The sequence below is a fragment of the Theropithecus gelada genome, chromosome 10 (assembly GCF_003255815.1).
Source record: "Theropithecus gelada isolate Dixy chromosome 10, Tgel_1.0, whole genome shotgun sequence".
NCBI lineage: Eukaryota > Metazoa > Chordata > Mammalia > Primates > Cercopithecidae > Theropithecus > Theropithecus gelada.
Genome location: NC_037678.1, coordinates 6562920 through 6582034, shown reverse-complemented (window position 1 = coordinate 6582034; position 19115 = coordinate 6562920). Strand labels below are relative to the sequence as shown.

Genomic DNA, 19115 nt, shown 5'->3' with positions numbered 1-19115 from the left:
GAACATCAGACTCCAAGACCCCGTGCTGGCACCAGCAGTTCTGGGTGAGAAGAAGGTGGGAGATGACCGCGAGCCCTGCACCAAGACAGCGGCCATAGGGGAGGGAAAGGGCGCCCAGCAGAAGGTGGATGTTTGGGGCTGTCTCTGGAGGATGGCACGGCTGGCTTGCCCTGGTCTCGTGGAACTTCGCAGCGCTGCTTTGTATGTTCGCAGTGGGTGTTTTGTTCTGTGACATGTTTATGTGGTCTCTGAGCATAAACCGATGCTTGTGAAGTTGTTGAATCTGTTTGTATTTAGAGTGAACGGGCCTTTATTGGAATGCTTGCTTGTTTTCTGAATTGCATATGCCAAGAGCTTGACTTCCTTTTTAGCTCATAGCTTATGTTCAGACATTTTTGTCAGTAGCAAATGTAGGTATAGACTAGTTTGAAGGAGCCAAGAGTGTACAATATAAAAACAGATCTGAACACAACTAAATGGTACAAATGCAGCCCAGGCTTTGATGTGTATTGTGGTGGTTTAAGGCCATGGGTGTGGCTTACTGTGATCACAAAGGGGCCGCAGGCCTGGCTTCTGGTGAGAGGACTGCACTGCTGGGGTTGGTTATTAAGCACCCTTCATCCTGCAGGAGGCCGGCGCAGCGTTCATGAGTATCTGTGTTGAATCTCTTCATGGATCGGATATTGTGTCTTCTTGCTCAGAGTCAGGTTGAAAAAGGAAGACTCGCTGCCAGTGCTCACGTGCTCCAAATCCTCAGCCTGGGCGAGGGCACGGGAACGTGAATAAAGGAGCCGTTATTGTTGGCCAGTCTTTTCTAGAAATCGCCCACAGCTTGCCAAAAGGCTGTGTTCCCTGGCCCTGGCTGCAGCTGTGTGGGATTCTGAATATCATTTTCCCTGGAAGTTGAGGTCCCTAGGTTAGGCCCACTTTGTCCCAAATGGGCAACATTGGCCTTGCCCCGTGCACAGGCTCCAGGCGGACAGAGCTGCCGCAGGCGTGCTGTCAGAGTGACAGGCTGTCCCCAGCTGTGCGTCCTCAGCCAGGCTGAGGCAGGCCGTGTGTCGGAAAGAGCGAGGCCTGTGGGTGCCCTGAGCTGGGTCCGGAGTCCTGCCCTGCCACTTCTCAGCTGTGTGACGAGCCTATTTGCTCCTCTCTGAAAATGGGCCTGGTGGTTTGTCAGCAGGTTCTTACCACCGTGTGGAGTCACACCTGCAGAGGGTCAGCTCATAACAGATATGGCAACCAATGTGACCTTCGCGTCCTTCTTTCCTGGGGTCAGGAGCGGGTCTAAGAGGTGGTCAGGCTAAACCCCTGTAGGGCTGTGGGTACTGCTGGCTTCCTAAGCCCCAGGACCTTCTGGGGGCTGGGCAGACCTTAAGTTCTGTCTACCTGCCTCTCCCCCATTCTCAGTCTACCCACTTTGTCCTTCCTGCTCCTTCCCTCCCTGCTCCGCCTCTCATTGGCCCTCTGTCCTCCCGTCAGGAGAGGGGAACGTGAAGGAGGTGAGGAGGGAGCAGTGCAGGAGGATTTGGGTCTCTCCTTCTTTTCCTTTTCCATTCTCCAAGGGCTTAACCAGCTAGTGAAGGTTCTTAACCAGCAAAGGAGGAAGCAGCTGGGGCCGGTGAGGGTGAGGTCGGCAGCCAGGCAGGAAGGCGGCAGGAGGAGGAGGAAGCGGAGGTGGCGCCTTCTGAGGGGACGCATGCTCACTGAGTCGTGAAGATGGCAGGGCTGGCGGAGCGGCCACCGCATCTGATCTCTCCCCTCTTTTTTTTTTTTTAGGATATGTGATGGCGTCCAGTTTGGAGCTGGGATAAGGTTCCTGTAGCTGACACCCCTACAGGAGAAGCTCTGGGACCGGGGCAGCAGCAAGGCACCCATGCCACGCACTGTCTCTCGAGGAAACACGGCTCAGCGATTCTTTGACGGCAGACCCTGTGGGAAACCCTGTCAATAAATGTTAAAGACACACTTCGAGGCAGCATGGATGTGGTTTGCTTTCCCCGGGACCACCCATGTTCTCACACACACCTGCCTAGTGTCTGCGAGTCTCTGTGTTTGGTTCCCATGTACCAGATGTGATGTGTTCAGAGCCAGGCAGCAGGAGGGAGCTTGGCCCCAGAGGAAACTCAGCCCTGCTGTTACGGGGAGGGCGCACTCCCCTCAGTGCACCAGCTGGTGTCAGAAGAGGCCCACGGCAGCAGGTGCTTGGAGCCACAGTGCTCGAGCCATTTGAATGTGTGAGTGGCAAGGGAGAACTATCTGAACAGTGTAACATTAGGGACACTGAGGCAAAGAGGGAACCTGGTGTCTGCAGACGAATGGCAGCATGAATGAGTGTGCGTGCATTTTCTGGGGCTGCTCTAAGTTACCTCAAACCTGGGGGCTTAAAACAACACACATTAATCCTCTTGTAGTCTGGAGATCAGAGCCCAGAATGGGTCTTGCTGGGCTGCATCCTCCTGGAGGCGCTAAGGGGGAATCCCCCTCCTTCGCCAGCAGTTAGAGGCACCGCATTCCTTGGCCGACGTCGCCTCCATCTTTAAAGCCAGCCACGTGGCATCCCCCATCTCTCCCTCTTACCTCCTCTGCGTCTCTGCTGTCTTTGAAGGACCCTTGTGGTGACCTTGGACCCGCCCGGGGAATCCAGGGGTCTTATTTCTAGGTCAGCAGATGAGCATCCTTAATTCCATCTGCAGCCTTAGCTCTCCCTTCTCACATTACCGTCACGTTCACATGATCCAGGGATGAGGAAGTGTGCATCTCGGGCTGGGTGGGGATGCGGGACGTTCTTCTGCCTTACACAACTAGTATCTCTCTAATATTTGGGGGATAGTCTTAAATTGGTCACACATAGCCGGGCACCGTGGCTCACGCCTGTAATCCCAGCACTTTGGGAGGCCGAGGTGGGCAGATCTCGAGGTCAGGAGATCAAGACCATCCTGGCCAACATGGTGAAACCCCATCTCTACTAAAAAATACAGAAATTGGCTGGGTGTGGTGTAATCCCAGCTACTCAGGAGGCTGAGGCAGGAGAATCACTTGAACCAGGGAGCCAGAGGTTGCAATGAGCCGAGATGGCGCCACTGCACTCCAGCCTGGCCACAGAGTGAGACGCCATCTCAAAAATAAATAAAAATAAATAAATAAATAAATAGGTCACACATAAAGTTTTTGAAGAAAGTTAAACGTTTGGGACGGGCGCGGTGGCTCACGCCTGTAATCCCAGCACTTTGGGAGGCCGAGGCAGGCGGATCACAAGGTCAGGAGATCGAGACCACAGTGAAACGCCGTCTCTACTAAAAATACAAAAAAAAATTAGCCGGGCGCGGTGGTGGGCGCCTGTAGTCCCAGCTACTCAGGAGGCTGAGGCAGGAGAATGGCGTGAACCCGGGAGGCGGAGCTTGCAGTGAGCCGAGATCGCGCCACTGCACTCCAGCCTGGGCGACAGCGCGAGACTCCGTCTCAAAAAAAAAAAAAAAAAAAAAAAAAAGAAAGTTAAACGTTTGAACTGAAACGGTGCCATGTGGAAACGTCTAGCGTTGCAGGTGATGCCCTGCAGGCCTTTGCACGTGCTTTGCTTTCTGATTTTTTCTCTCTCTGAGCTGGGGCTGAGTCCCTGTCACTTTCAGTCCTCCCTGTAACTTGTTGTTTATGTGTTTGCCAAGTGACCTGAAGATTTGGGCCTCAGTCCGAGGACCCATGTTATCCTGGGCCACACTCTCAGATGCCCCAGGACTGTCTCGCCCTCATTGCCTGCAGAAGCTGCAGGGATTTTGCAGAGAATATATAAAAAGAAACAGTTTTGGCTGGGCACGGTGGCTTGCGCCTGTAATCACTGCACTCTGGGAGGCCGAGGTGGGTGGATCATTTGAGGCCAGTAGTTCAAGACCAGCTTGGCCAACATGGTAAAACCCCACTTCTACCAAAAATAGAAAAATTAGCTGGGCGTGGTGGCAGGTGCCTGTGGTCCCAGCTCCTCGGGAGGCTGAGGCAGGAGAGTCACTTGAACCCAAGAGGCGGAGGTTGCAGTGAACTGAGATCGCACCACTGCACTCCAACCTGGGCAACAGAGCAAGACTCTGTCTCAACAAAAAGGAAAAGAAACGTAATAGGAACATGGGAAAATCTACTTTTTTCCCCTTAAATGATTTATTCTTTACAGTTTCACGTTTATGCCTTTGACAAAATCAGAAACCCATGTTTCAAGACTGTCATGTTCAGACCATCAACTTAGACCAGTGAAATCTGAATAATACAGACTCAGCACTATGATCTTCGAGAAATCATCTACTACGTCGGTGGAGAACCCAGTGAAAGGGTCGCCGGTGAAAAGGTACCTGTTTAATCAAGCGAGTCCGGGGTACCCCAGGTCGCTGCAGCCAGCTCCTTAATTAAAGCTCACCAGGGCCAGCTGTCTCCCATGCAGCTGCAGCGTGTTTAATTGGCAGGTGGACTCCGTCCGTGGGCTGCTCCTTCACAGGTGAAGTGAAAACGGGAGGTCCTGGGTGAAAATGCAGGTTCTGTTCATCCTCAGAGGGTGGTAAGTGGGCAGACTAGAGCGTGAAGCCAAAGGCACTTCGTAAAGTGCTTTCCACGAAAGACCAAAAATAAGGTACGTTCATTGTGGGAAGAAATTTCATAGCTGCTATTTTAGAGAGCTCAGAGAGCAAAGAGAGACGGAAAGCCTCACAAAATCCCCATGAAATCCTCCCTTGGCTAGGTGATTCTTTGCATCTTAATGTTACTGTTTCTTCTCTAAATACCTCAATGCTCTGGACTGGAAGAGAGCTGGGCATTTGTTAACCTCTTGCTTTGCTCGGCAAGGGACGGGCCATGAAACCAGCTGGCTGCTTCCGCTGGAGGACACCGCTGGGTCCGTGCTGGAAGCCTCCTGGCTCGGTCGTCTTCCATTTGTAACAAGGAGATCGATTTTAGTGAACTTAATCTTCACGATGCTTCTGGAAGAACAGCTGTGATGGATCACTCCTCTGTTATCATGAATTTGTGGTGCTCTCGGTACACACACTATGACCTTTTACAAACGGTTTAATTAGTGGTGTGGCCTGTCACACTGTGCCACAAGGCTCTTGTGTACCTGGCTGCTGTTTACAAGTCTTATGACCCAGTGAGGGAGCAGACTATTCTGCCAAATGCCATCGTTACTAGGACAAAGGACAGTCACCTGGTGAGGAGCTGCCATCAGGCCACATTTTCACAGAGGGTGACTCCCGCAAAGGCCCTACACTTTGATGTCCTCCCCGTCTCCTGCAGCTCCTTAGGCTAAGAACTCACTTTAATTTCTGAATTCTCCCTTTTTAAAGACCACATAAATTTACCTCTGGGACAGTTAGACGTGCACAAATGCACCATATGTTTAAAGATCACCAAAGAGGAGAGAAAAGGGGATTCCTTAGTCCGGAGAACAAAAACTGGTGAGCTGTGATTTAAATAAAACGAGCATTGTTAAAATCAGGTTGTACTCAGAAGTCCAAATTGAGACTTCCTGAGAAACTGGATCCAACAAACAAAAAATGTTCATTCGTACCTGTAGCAGGAGGCTGGAGCTGAGACGTGGGCATCCCTGCAGCTGGGGCCTGTGCTCCCAGGCACTCATGGCATCTCTGGCTGGTTCACTTCTCCCTGGTTCAGACAGATCAGGAGTGGAAACATCTGAATGTGTTCAAGGAGGAGGTAAGTTTTGGGGGGAAAACTGTCAGAAGGTAGATGAGGGCTGGGTGCAGTGGTTCATGCCTGTAATCCTAGCACTTTGGGAGGCTGAGGAGGGAGGACTGTTGCTTGAACCCAGGAATTTGAGACTACTCTGCACAACGTAGTGAAACCCCATCTCTACAGGGGGAAAAAAAAAAAAAAGAACAACTGGGCATGGTGGCGTGCACCTGTGGTCCCAGCTACTCGGGAGACTTAGGTGGGAGGATCACTTGAGCCCAGGAGGTTAAGGCTGCAGTGAGCCGTGATTGCACCACTGCACTCCAGCCGGGGCAACAGAGCGAGACCCTGTCTCAAAAAAAAACAAAAAAAGAAAGAAGAAAGAAGGTAGGGACTAGCAGGGAGCCCCAGATCAGGGGCCCTGGCTCTTGCCCTGTTGGGGCTATTTACCAAATCCAGTCACTACTTTCTTCAGGTTTTTCTTCTATCAAAGGAGAAGATTTTGTGTATTCAGCAATAGATTCCACGCTTAGTGGATGGCACTCATGAGCTTTCTAGGGCTTTCTACCCCCAAAATAAAGGCTAGATGATTTCTAACACCAGAGATTGGTTGTTTTGCCTGTCTGGGAACATGTACAAGGAGTTGAACAGTGGTTCCTTGGTGGTGATTCAGACTGGAGGTGAATCCCAGCTCTGTGGTTGACCAGCTGTATGACCTTGAGCAAATGTGGGTTCAAATCCTGGGCCACTGTGAATATGAGGCACAATCCCCTGTGGTCCCAGTGAAGAAAAGCCAGGTAGAGGAGAGTGGCCAACCTGAGTAAATAACCTTTAGAAATATAAATGGAATAGACTAATGTCTTATTTATTAAGCATCACATGTTTAATAGCAGCTGTATAAAATAATATGATTTTGGAAAGATTGGTTTATGCCATTTTTATTGCATCCTAATTGTTCACTTGGATTTTCAGGTTGTCATCATTAGCACTACTTTTTTATTTTTGAGACAGAGTCTCGCTCTGTCGCCCAGGCTGGAGTGCAGTGGCTCGATCTTGTCTCACTGCAACCTCCACCTCCTGGATTTAAGTGATTCTCCTGCCTCAGCCTCCCAGTAGCTGGGATTACAGGCATGCACCACCATGCTAGGCTAATTTTTGTATTTTTAGTAGAGACGGGGTTTCACCATGTTGGCCAGGCTCGTCTTGAACTCCTGACCTCAAGTGATCCACTTGCCTCAGCCTCCCAAAGTGCTGGGATTACAGGCGTGTGCCACTGTGCCCAGTCTAGAGCCACTTTTAATTAAGAGTCCTCAGCAGTTACTCAGAGAGCAGGCATCTTCTCTTCTGCCTGAGTGGTTTGAGATGTGGCATGTTTTGAAACCAGTTATGATGCTGTCTCTGAAATTTTCTCTTGAGCCATCAGTGCCCATTTATAAATATGAAGATAGCCGATGACCTTCACAACGATGACTTTTTTTTTTTTTTGAGACGGAGATTCACTCTTATTGCCTAGGCTGGAGTGTAATAGCACAATCTCAGTTCACCGCAACCTCCGCCTCCCAGGTTTAAGCGATTCTCCTGCTTCAGCCTCCCAAGTAGCTGGGATTACAGGCGTGAACCACCACGTCCAGCTAATGTTGTATTCTTTTAGTAGAGACTGGGTTTTTCCATGTTGGTCAGGCTGTCTCAAACTCCTGACCTCAGGTGATCCCCCTACCTCGGTCTCCCAAAGTGCTCGGATAGGGATGGCTTTTTAAAGCTTGTCTTCAGCACCCAACATTCAAAACTCAGTAATAAAAACTACATATAAATAATTCCTGGCTGGGTGCGGTGGCTCACACCTGTAATACCAGCACTTTGGGAGGCTGAGGTGGGCAGATCACAAGGTCAGGAGATCGAGACCATCCTGGCTAACACGATGAAACCCCATTTCTACTAAAAATACAAAAAACTAGCTGGGCATGGTGGTAGGCACCTGTAGTCCCAGCTACTCGGGAGGCAGAGGCAGGAGAATGGCGTGAACCCAGGAGGCGGAGCTTGCGGTGAGCCAAGATCACACCACTGCACTCCAGCCTGGGCAACAGAGCGAGACTCCATCTCAAAAAAACCACAAAAAAAATATAATATATAATACAACATATAGTATTATTAATAGATATAATATCTATATTATATACTATATAATATATAATATGTATTATATATTATATTATAATATGTATTATATTATATAATAATATGTATTATATATTATATAATATAGTATATAGTATATATCCTATGTATATATATGTTATATATACTATGTATATATTAATATACTATGTATATTATATACTATATAACATGTATTATATAATATATACTATATTGTATACTATACTACATATAGTATATAATATATACTATATTATATACTATACCACATATAGTATATACTATATATTAATATACTATATATACTATATATAACTGTACTATACTATATATAATACTATACTATATACTATATATACTATTATATATAATACTATACTATATATACTAATAGTCTATATATAGTATAGTATAGTATATTAATATACAAATGTATAGTATAGTATTAGTATATTAATATACTAATAATATACTATATAGTATGTAATATATACTACATAGTCTATTATATAATATATCATATATCATATATATCATTATATCATATATGATATATAATAGATATAATTCCTTTGCCTCCTTTTTAATGTTTTTACTGACTCATCAGATGTGTATGTATAACAGCAGTTCTCAAACTAGCTGGTCCCAGAACTCCTTAGCACTGTCAAAAATATTGAGGGACCCCCAAGGAGCTTTGTTTATAAAGGTGATATGAATCCTCACCATATTAGAAATTAAAGCTGAGAAATTTAAACTTATTTAAAAATAAACAGGCTCGGCTTGGCGCTGTGGCTCATGCCTATAATCCTATCACTTTGGGAAGCCAAGGAGGGTGGATCACCTGAGGTCAGGAGTTCGAGACCAGCCTGGCCAACATGATGAAACCCCATCTCTACTAAAAATATAAAAAATTAGCTGGGCCTGGTGGTGTACGGCTGTAATCCCAGCTACTCAGGAGGCTGAGGCAAGAGAATCGCTTGAATGTGGGAGGCGGAAGTTGCAGTGAGCTGAGATCGTGCCATTGCACTCCAGCCTGGGCAACAAGAGCAAAACTGTCTCAAAAAAGAAACAAACAAAAACCAGACTCATCTCATGCTAACTTAAATAACATCTTACGAAAAACGTATTTCCCCAATAAAAAATTGAGCGAGAAAAATGGGATTGGTTTGCAATTTTGCAGGTCTTTTAATATCTGTCTTCAAAACCAGAGGGGTTCTTGCATGTGCTTCTGCGTTCAGTTTATTGCATTTGAAGTTGTTTGATTGATGCATATAGAGAAAATCTGTCTTCACATAGATACGTGTTTGGAAAAGAGAGTATTTTAGTAGCCTTTTCAGATAACTGTGAACATTCTTTGATACTTCACCAAAACTCAACTAATGAACAGTTTTGAAAGGTTAGTTGCAGTGTGGAATCTGAAACCTCGCCTATGGCTTTTTCACACTCTGTTCCATTAAGATCCCCTGGTCTACCCAGCACTGTGATTGGATCGTTTACCTAGGCATGCTTTTGTAACATCATACTCTAGTCATTTGCAAAATACTGGTTCCCTGAATTATGCAAATCTTCCAAATGTCAACATGTCTTCATTATGCAAAATAAAAGATCACATTCATTAATATCAGCGCCCATTGGATCAGGAAAATCTAAGTATAGATGCTCTTTGACTTACATTTGATAAACCCGTTGTAATTCAAAAATATTATAAACTGAAAATGCATTAAGTACACCTACCTACTGGACATCACGGCTTAGCCCAGCCTCCCTGGAACATGCTCAGAACACTTACATTAGCCTACAGTTGGGAAAAATCATCTAAAAGAAAGCTTATTTTATAAGTAAGTGTTGAAGATCTTGTGCAGTTTGTTGAATACTGTACATGATGTAGAAATTGCCACCATTTCACACTGTTGTAAAGTCAATACATCGGAAGTGGGACCATTAGAAGTTAGGGACTCTGGCCAGGCGCGGTGGCTCACGCCTGTAATTCCAGCACTTTGGGAGGCTGAGGCTGGCGAATCACGACGTCAGGAGACCAAGACCATCCTGACTAACACAGTGAAACCCCGTCTCTACTAAAAATACAAAAAATTAGCCGGGCGTGGTGGCGGGCGCCTGTAGTCCCAGCTACTCGGGAGGCTGAGGCAGGAGAATGGCGTGAACCCAGGAGGCGGAGCTTGCATTGAGCCCAGATCGCGCCACTGGACTCCAGCCTGGTTAACAGGGCAAAAAAAAAAAAAAAAAAAAAAAAGAAAAAAAAAAGAAATTAGGGACTCTGTATTGGGAAGCTGCCAAGCTAATGATGGTAGATCCAAGTTTCCAAAAATTTCAGTTTTCCCTTGAAGCCTGCATTTTACCATTGGCAGCAAACACTCAGTTGTCTTCTTTGAAGCTCACTTCGTCCATTTCCAAGGAAGTGTCTGCCAGATACCCATGTCTGAATCACCATAGTTTGTTAGTCGCTCTTCCAGGCAAAAACAATGTTCCATGAACACAGCGGCAATTCAGGCCTGGACCCAACCACCCAGGGCTTTCCTTGAGACATACGAACCCCTGTGAGCAGCAGAAGTGCTCTCTGCTTAGGACGTTTGAACACAGGGTAAAAGGGCTGAGATGTAATGACATGGAGCATTTTGCTGCTTCATTCATGAGTGAAACTGGCGTTTGTGTTTCCCTCCCCAAGCGCAGTGGTGAAGGATACAATGACCATAGGGGTTTGTTGCCTCTGCCATTTTCTGCTGGGGTGCAGGCACTTTCACCCACAGCTGCTTTTACATCGTGAGTGCAAATGTCAACCCAGTGAACCAAGTAACTAAGTAACGTCTTTGCATTATTACAAATATAGTTTTAGCCTGACGGACTCCCTGGAGGAGTCTCAGGATCTCCAGGGGGCTGCGGACCACACTTTGGGAACCACTGATCTATCATTATCCAAAGCTAATTTTTTCAGCTCTCGGGGTCCTCCCCAGGTAGTATTCTGTGATTTGCAATAGAGTAATTGTGAGAATATCCATAAGGGCTAAGCTGGGACTTAAGCACCCTCCTTCACCTCCCTGCCACAGATCCTTTGTGAAATGGGGTCGTCGAGCCTATCAGTGTCGAGAGAAACAAAAGCAAAGTGCCTGGCATATGGTAGGAACTCGGAAGTGGCAGGAGGGGGCAGTGGGTGTTGGTGGAGGGGCAGAGGCGGGTGCGTGGTCTCTGCACTCTGTGGGTTGGGTAAGAACCTGCCTATCCTGGTGGGTTCTAGTAGGAGGGAAAAATGCATATCTTTCCTGTGTGGCCGTACACAGGAGAACGCTGTAAAGAGCAAGGACTGGCATTAAATTCTGCATTAAACGTGAGACCCGTTTTTACATTGACACATACAGATTTCAGTTTGAGTAGTGAACCGTGGGAGGCTGTCTCAGTCGTGCCTTCCTGGGGTCAAACCAGCTGGCCTGTTTTCAAGAAGGAACAATGCTTTGCCCGAAAGTGGGGCGAATGGTAATCACGGACACACTTGTCTCAGTGCCAGAGTCGTAGCTTTATACGTGGCGTCTTCCTGACAAGTAAATTACTGGATTCCTTTGCCAAATCATTAGATAACTTTTAAGAGCAACGGAGATTCAGCATTATCTTGTTAGAAAAATAGTGATCATTTTTGAAAAGCAAGGACATGCTATGAAGTTTGACCAACTGTGAAAATTACAGCCTTTCTTCCCTGTACTTCCCCCGTGCTTTTCAATCAATCAGTTTCTAATGGATGAAGCATTCCCTACATTTGTCACTAGATAGATGTGCCGGTCAATTAAAATATTCTGACTTCGCAGGGTTGAGATAATAGCCAGCCTGGATCCATCCGTCACTGTGAAATAGAAGGTGACCTTCCCGTATTGAGTCAGAGACCCAAATACAATTGCTTTGATCTTATTATCATAGTCAGAAATTACTGCTCATCTAAACGTAATTTCCCTGAAATACTGAGCGGGCAGAGCTACTGCTGGAAATACATCATAAAGAGACTGTGGTGCGGCCTTGGGGATGAAAGGTGACATGCTACTCTCATTGGGAGGAACTGCAGAAATCAAGTGCGACGGAATTTCCTGGGCTGTTCTGTATCTGGTAAAGGCTAAGTAGGATTCATCACCAAACCTTAACCCAGAGAGGTTAAGCCCTGTTACAACGAGCTGCGGCAGCCACGCCAGGACTGGACTCCCTGGAATCTGACCCTTTCTTTCCATTCCCACACTCCCAGCCAGGGGTCCTAGCCTTTCCTGTCTGTCTGAAAACCACTCTTCCGGGGGTGGGGAGCAGGAAACCCTGTCTTGGGGTGGAAAGGAGTCGGAGCCGGCTTTGGATTCTCACTTCCTTTGTTTGCTTATTCGTTCCTCCAGCATGGACGTTGGGCCAGGTGCAGGGTGTGGTACGGGTGGCTCTTCTGGTAACTGCAGTCAGGTTTACCCTCCTCTTTAGCCCCAGAGGCCCCGCAGCCTCCTGTGTCTGCCCATCCCTTGCCCCCGATGTCCCCTTCCCTGCAGTCATTCCAAATGACCTGTAGTCGCCACTGCTGGGCCTGGCTTCTGCAGGGCTGGCCACTCCCCTTTTCCAGGGAGCCCCTGGTCTGTTTGGAGAACTTTGCCAGGTGCTGGCCCTTCCCCACTCTTGGGGTGGAAGCCTCTAGAACAGGATGGAGAGGGGTGTATCCGTCTGCATGTCATTCTCTGGTCAGAGAAAATAAGTTCCACCTTTTCTGAGCTTGAGTAAGAAAAAAACAATCAAACTAGATGTTTGCCAAAGACATCACAGCAGACACGAAGTAGCAGAAAAGGGCACAGAAAAGGGGGCCTGGGTACCCCCCGCCAGCAGAGGTGCTGGGGCGGGAGCAGGCGCTCCAGGTGGCGCACAAAGTCAGTGAGGACCCTTTTGGGCTCCCTGCAACTGAAGAAGGAATTAATAAAATCAACTATAACCTAATAGTAGTAGTAATAGAAATTTTAAAATCCTCTTAAAGTTACTGCAAAGTGTGACCCCCCCCCCCAAGCTTACACTCAAGTTAAAAGAGAATATTAACAGCCTGTCTTCTCTCTGTGGACAGTGGACCTTATCTATACTCCCCAACTCCACATTCCTCAAGGTTTATTACAGGCCCAGCGAGTTCCTGCTTACCTCCCTAGCATGGCTGCAGGGTCACAAGACCGATAAGTCTAGGTTGCAAGACATGTGTCTCTCGAGATACAAGAAATGTTGTGATGCTGTCTTTGTTTCCTGCTTCTGTAACTCGCTTCCCGCCTCACGTAGTTCCTGCCTTCAGATGTTTAAAAGTAGAAAAAGCCCTTTGTTCGGGGCTCAAACTTTCTGGACGTATGTCCGGCTGAGCTGCTGATCACCTTCATTTAATCAACTCTCCTGAACCTTTTCGGTCTCTCCAGTCTTTGATTGTCCCGCAACACAATGTCCCCTTTTTGAGCATGCACTGCTTTTGTGTTCTGGGCTAAGCCAGAACAGGTAATAGGGTTAATGTACCTGAAGTACATTTTAAGGAGAATCAGGAGCCATTGTTCCAAAAAGATTCTAAAAATGGATGACTGACTTAAAAGGTTCTCAGGGACGGTGCGGTGTACTCAGCAGACTCCTGACCAACCTTCTTAGGAGCTTTGAAAACAGAAAATCTTTATTTTGCAATAAAGGTGGGAAAAATACAACAGCTCTTTAAAAATCAATGATTAAAAAAAACTTTTTATTTTCTAGTTTTATTTATTTATTTTTGAGACAGGGTTTCACTCTGTCACCCAGGCTGGAGTGCAGTGGTGCAATCACAGCTCACTGCAGCTTCAACCTCTTGGACTTAAGCAATCCTCCTGCCTCAGCCTCCCAAGTAACTGGGACTATAGGTGTGTGCCATCATGGCCAGCTAATTTTTTCTTTCTTTCTCTCTTTTTTTTTGTAGAGACAGGGTGTTGCTATATTGCCTAGGCTGTTCTCAAACTCCTGGGCTCAAGCAATCCTACTGTCTTGAACTCCCAAAGTGCTGAGATTACACGTGTGAGGTACCGTGCCCGGCTATTTTCTTTTTTTTCTTTTTACACAAATGATAGCATACTGTAGTTCCTGTTACATGTTTTTCTCTTTCTTTTCTTTAATTTTTTTCAGAGACAAGGTCTTGCTCTGTCACCCAGGCTGGAGTGCAGTGGTGCTGAGGCAGGAGAATGGGTTCTGGAGGCAGGGTACCTAAGGCTGATTTGCACTGATTTCCTTGAGCTGAATCAAAAGGAAAACCCCACCTCTCCACACCCAAGTAATGAAAATTTCTATCCCTTTTATGTCAGATTGAGCTTTTAACTGATGATAGTGCCTGTCTGAGTATTCATTTTCTCAATCAAAATGTGTTCTAATCAGTTTTGAAATCAGTTCTGTTTGCTCTAAATAACATCAACTGGTTATTTTTTTGTACTGACAAATACAAAGACAGAGTTCAAATCAGCAATTCCCTATTGACAAAGTATTAAGGTAAAGTGGCAGCTGTAAAGCTTCATATATGTATATGTAAAAACCTATATCTACACACATATGTATGTAATATATAATATACATGATATATGTAATGTATATTACATATATAAAATGGGTTTTAAAACCTATTATATAAACTCTCTTGTTAATATATAAACCATTATTTAACCCTTTAAAAACCCTCTTACATATATATAATAAACATTACATATGTAAAAACCTATCTATACATATATATATGCTCATATATGCATACATATGTGTGCATGTGAATATTTTTTCTTTTTTTTTTTTTTGAGATGGAGTCTTGCTCTGTCGCCCAGGCTGGAGTGCAGCAGTGTGATCTCAGCTCACTGCAACCTCCGCCTCCTGGGTTCAAGCAGTTCTCTGCCTCAGCCTCCCGAGTAGCTGGGATTATAGGCGCTCACCTCCACGACAGGCTAATTTTTTGTATTTTTAGTAGAGACAAGGTTTCACCATCTTGGCCAGGCTGATCTTGAACTTCTAACCTCGTGATCCACCCGCCTCGGCCTCCCAACGTGCTGGGATTACAGGCATGAGCCACCGCACCCATCCCCATATGAATCTTTAAATTTGCAAATGTCATGCCCTCGACATTAGAATGTAAGCGCCACAGAGGAGGTCTTGTTCATCTTGTTCATGAGTGCACGCCATGGCCTGGAATCACACCTAATGCATAAACTGGCATTCAGTAAGTATTTGTGGAATGAATGGATCCCTGAGTGTGCAAAGGAGAGAGCACAAGTTGCTTTTCTGCTTAACACCATGGGATGAATGGCACCACGTCCCACTAAGATCACTCTGCCCTTTCCCTTGCCAGGGTGTCTCATAATGTTCCATGGTGGGGCTGCACTCTCCTGTAATTTGTCTAATCAAACAGGCACATTTCGGTGGTCCCCATTCCCCCGTACGACAAGCAGTCCTGCAGTGTGCTCATACCTGTGTATAACTGTGCAGAAACTTTCATGGAATAAATGATGAGAAGTGGAGTTGCTACCGACCCACTTTTGGAAGTACTGTGCTGATGTATTTCCCTTTTTTTTTTTTTTTTTTTTTTGAGACGGAGTCTCGCTCTGTTGCCCAGGCTGGAGTGCAGTGGCCGGATCTCAGCTCACTGCAAGCTCCGCCCCCTGGTTTCCCGCCATTCTCCTGCCTCAGCCTCCCGAGTAGCTGGGACTACAGGCGCCCGCTACCACGCCCGGCTAATTGTTTGTATTTTTAGTAGAGACGAGGTTTCACCGTGTTAGCCAGGATGGTCTCGATCTCCTGACCTTGTGATCTACCCGCCTCAGCCTCCCAAAGTGCTGGGATTACAAGCGTGAGCCACCGTGCCCGGCGGGCTGATGTATTTCTAATGAAGCTCCCTTCGAGTTCAGAGCAACAGATTCTGAATCACTGTTGTTTTCAAACATTGGTTTCTAATGGTACCATCAGCATCACCACTCTTAGGACTTTCAGGTAAAAACGTGCAGTAAATGAAATTGAATTTTGGCTGCTCTCCGCTCCCAAATCTGCCTAGCGTCTGATTTTGTCTGGCCTGCGAGTGAAGGATGAGTTTACATTTTAAATGTTTGGGACCAAAAAAATCAAGAAGTTTTACGACATGAAAATTATGTCACATTTCTGTGTTCTAAAAAAAAAAAAAAAAAAAGTTGTATTGGAATTAGACACCATGCCTGCGGCTAATTTTTTAAAAATATTTTTCATAGAGGTGGAGTCTTGCTGTGTTGCCCAGTTTGTTCTCGAACTCCAGGGCTTGAGTGATCCTCCTGCTTCAGCCTCCCTAAGCACTGGGATGAAGGTGGGTGCCACACGCACCTGACCTGCTTACACATCATCCGTGGCTGCTTTCAAGCTACAATAGCAAAATTGAGTCCTTGTAGCCGGGCGCGGCGGCTCACGCCTGTAATCCCAGCACTTTGGGAGGCTGAGGCAGGTGGATCACTTGAGGTCAGGAGTTTGAGACCAGCCTGGCCAACATGGTGAAACCCTGTTTCTACTAAAAATACAAAAGCTAGCCAGGCGTGGTGGTGCGTGCCTGTGATCCCAGGTACTCGGGAGGCTGAGGCAAGAAAACTGCAACCCTGCTGGTGCTTGAACCTGGGAGGCAGAGGTTGTAGTGAGCCAAGATCGCACCACTGCACTCCAGCTTGGGCGACAGAGTGAGATGCTGTCTCAAAAAAAAAAAAAAAAAAATCCTTGCGATAGAGTCTGTCTAGCCCCTTACACACCCCGCCCTATCCCAGACCACTGTGTCCTCCCTGGCCACAGCGATGTTCTCATGATGTTCTGTGGCCACCATATCCTTAGCTCCAGCATCCTGGGGCAAGCTCCTTCCCCCAAAGCCCTACATTTCAGTTCCCCCCTACCCCCATCGTCATTGTCTCCTTCACCCAAAACTGCTCTCATCCCCTGACTGTTCTCAGATTGGGTGGGAGGAGAAAATAGAAACCTTTCATTTTGCAAGCAGGTGATACCTGGATGGCAAATAAATGGCAAAATAAATTCTGACTAAGGTGTGAATGTCTAATAGGCCTGGCCTTTGTTCTCCCACCCACCTAAGAGGTCCTGGCATGTTTCAAGGAGCTTCCTGATCCCCCATTTTCTCATAGCTGGTCAGAGGGGAGTCTTTTTTAAAGGGGGCATAATCTTTGGGGGACTTTCCCAATTTTCCCCCATGGAAGACTAGAACCAATAACTTGGTACCATGTTATTTATTCCTTCCTCATCTATAAAATGTTTAGGGGAACAAAGCGCATATGTGGTTTACTTTGCCTGGTATGCAAAAAGAGAACTCGGAGGAGCTGCTAATAAATGAAAATCCAACTTCCCTTGTCTCAGAGTTTGCTGATGCTTCCAAAATCATTTGAGTGAAAGACCGTTGATCAGTGCAGTCGATGATTCATGTTCTGCTCACATGTGGGATGGGCAGAAGTGTTTCCATCACAGTTTTAAAATTCTAGGCAAGTTTGGTCATCTCCTCATGCTCTTAGCATTGACTGTGAACATCGCAGGTTACTCTCTTGCCAGATCACTAAATTAGCAGACTGATTAAATAACACCATTTCAAAACGCTAGTTCAGATATTATGGTTACAGCGTGCTTGAAAATCCTACCCCAAAGTGCAGTAAGATTGCCTCAAAAGTAATAACCTGGGGGAAATAAGGCATTTTCTCCATCGTGCATCAATTAAATGTTTCCATCACTTCCCTACACAGTTCTAATTCGCCTAAAATTGCTTGGAGGTTTGAAAATGAGCAACACAAGAAGACATTTCACAGTGTTAGTATTCCCTGGAATGGGCTCCCTTTTCTCTCCCAAAGAGCTACAGGCGGTTTTTATTTATTTATTTATTTTGAGAAATATCAACTTCTTTTTAGTTCTATTAAAGAGAAGTGAAAGAAAGCTTGCAGCTTTATTTATTTAACTTTTTTTTTTTTTTTAATTTTTTTGAGATGGAGTCTTGCTCTGTCACCCAGGCTGGAGTGCGGTTGCGTGATGTCAGCTCACTGCAACCTCCACCTCCCGGGTTCAGGCGATTCTCGTGCCTCAGCCTCCCAAGTAGCTGAGAGACTACAGGCACGTGCCACACGTCTGGTTAAATTTTTAATAGTTTTAGTAGATACAGGTTTTCGCCATGTTGGCCAGGCTGATCTCAAACTCCTGACTTCAGGTGATCCGCCTGCCTCGGCCTCCCAAAGCACTGGGATTACACATGTGAGCCACCGTGCCTGGCCGCTTGCAGCTTTTAAGACCTTCTTTAAGCACTTACAGTGTTGTCATGTTATCCAGAAGGAAACTCACACACGTAAAGCATCCATATTATCCCATCCAGGGGTATCACATATTGACTTTCTTTTCCCCGAGACTTTATTGAGGTCTAATTTAAATAGAGGGAAATGCACACGTTTCAGTGTACAGTCTGATGACTTTTCACGTTTGTGCACACTGTGTGACTACCACCAGATCAGGCTGCACATCACCCAGCCAGCCTGCTGGTACCCATATGCAGGGGAGATTCTCTGTGCCCCTCACCACCCTGGCGAAGCCACTGTCAACACAGAAGAGAGGTTGCCTGCTCTTCAACTTCAAATAAGTGGATTCACACAGTCTGTGCTCTTTTGCATCTGTCTGGCCTCTTTCATTCAACATAATGTTTTGGAGATACATTATATTGTTCTTTTTTTTTTTGGATGGAGTCTCACTCTATTGTCCAGGCTGGAGTGCAGTGGCATGATCTTGGCTCACTGCAACCTCCGCCTGCCAGGTTCAAGCGATTCTCCTGCCTCAGCCTCCCGAGTAGCTGGGATTACAGGCGTCCACCACCACGCCCAGCTAATTTTTGTATTTTTGGTAGAGATGGGGTTTCGCCATGTTGGCCAGGCTGGTCTTGAACTCCTGACCTCAAGTGATCTGCCCGCTCTGGCCTCCCGAAGTGCTGGGATTACAGGCGTGAGCTACCGCGCCAGGTCCAGTTCTATTCTACTGTGTGCATCTTCCACTTGGTCTATCCATTTTCCTGCCTCCTTGCTTTTAAGCCTGTTTGGTTTGCCTGTGCTGAAGTTGTTATGACATTACCAACATGCGAGAGTCAAGTAAAAGTTCCTCATGCTTTTCAGGCTACCATACTGAATTTTCTATTTTAATAGAGTTGCTATAGATCGGACCCTTGAGCCACGCAGGGGTTAGGGGTGCCAACCCCTTGCATGGTCAAAAATTCACATATAACTTCTTTTTCTTTTCTTTTTTTTTTTTTTTTTTTTTTTTTTTTTTTTTGG

The 19115-nt window shown here is 46.2% G+C and overlaps 2 protein-coding genes across 2 annotated transcripts in view; both read left to right on the top strand.

The window, feature by feature from the left end:
- The window catches only part of SAMM50 (SAMM50 sorting and assembly machinery component), a 43002-nt gene extending 41028 nt beyond the window's left edge, over positions 1 to 1974 (top strand). Inside the window, exon 15 of the mRNA XM_025398695.1 lies at positions 1780 to 1974. Within this exon, the coding sequence (XP_025254480.1) occupies positions 1780 to 1825 (46 nt within the window). The 3' untranslated portion in view covers positions 1826 to 1974. The remainder of the gene's footprint in view (positions 1 to 1779) is intronic.
- A 3257-nt stretch (positions 1975 to 5231) lies between these two features.
- The window catches only part of PARVB (parvin beta), a 159642-nt gene continuing 145758 nt past the window's right edge, over positions 5232 to 19115 (top strand). Inside the window, exons 1-2 of the mRNA XM_025399992.1 lie at positions 5232 to 5432; positions 5552 to 5691. Of these exons, the coding sequence (XP_025255777.1) occupies positions 5362 to 5432; positions 5552 to 5691 (211 nt within the window). The 5' untranslated portion in view covers positions 5232 to 5361. The remainder of the gene's footprint in view (positions 5433 to 5551; positions 5692 to 19115) is intronic.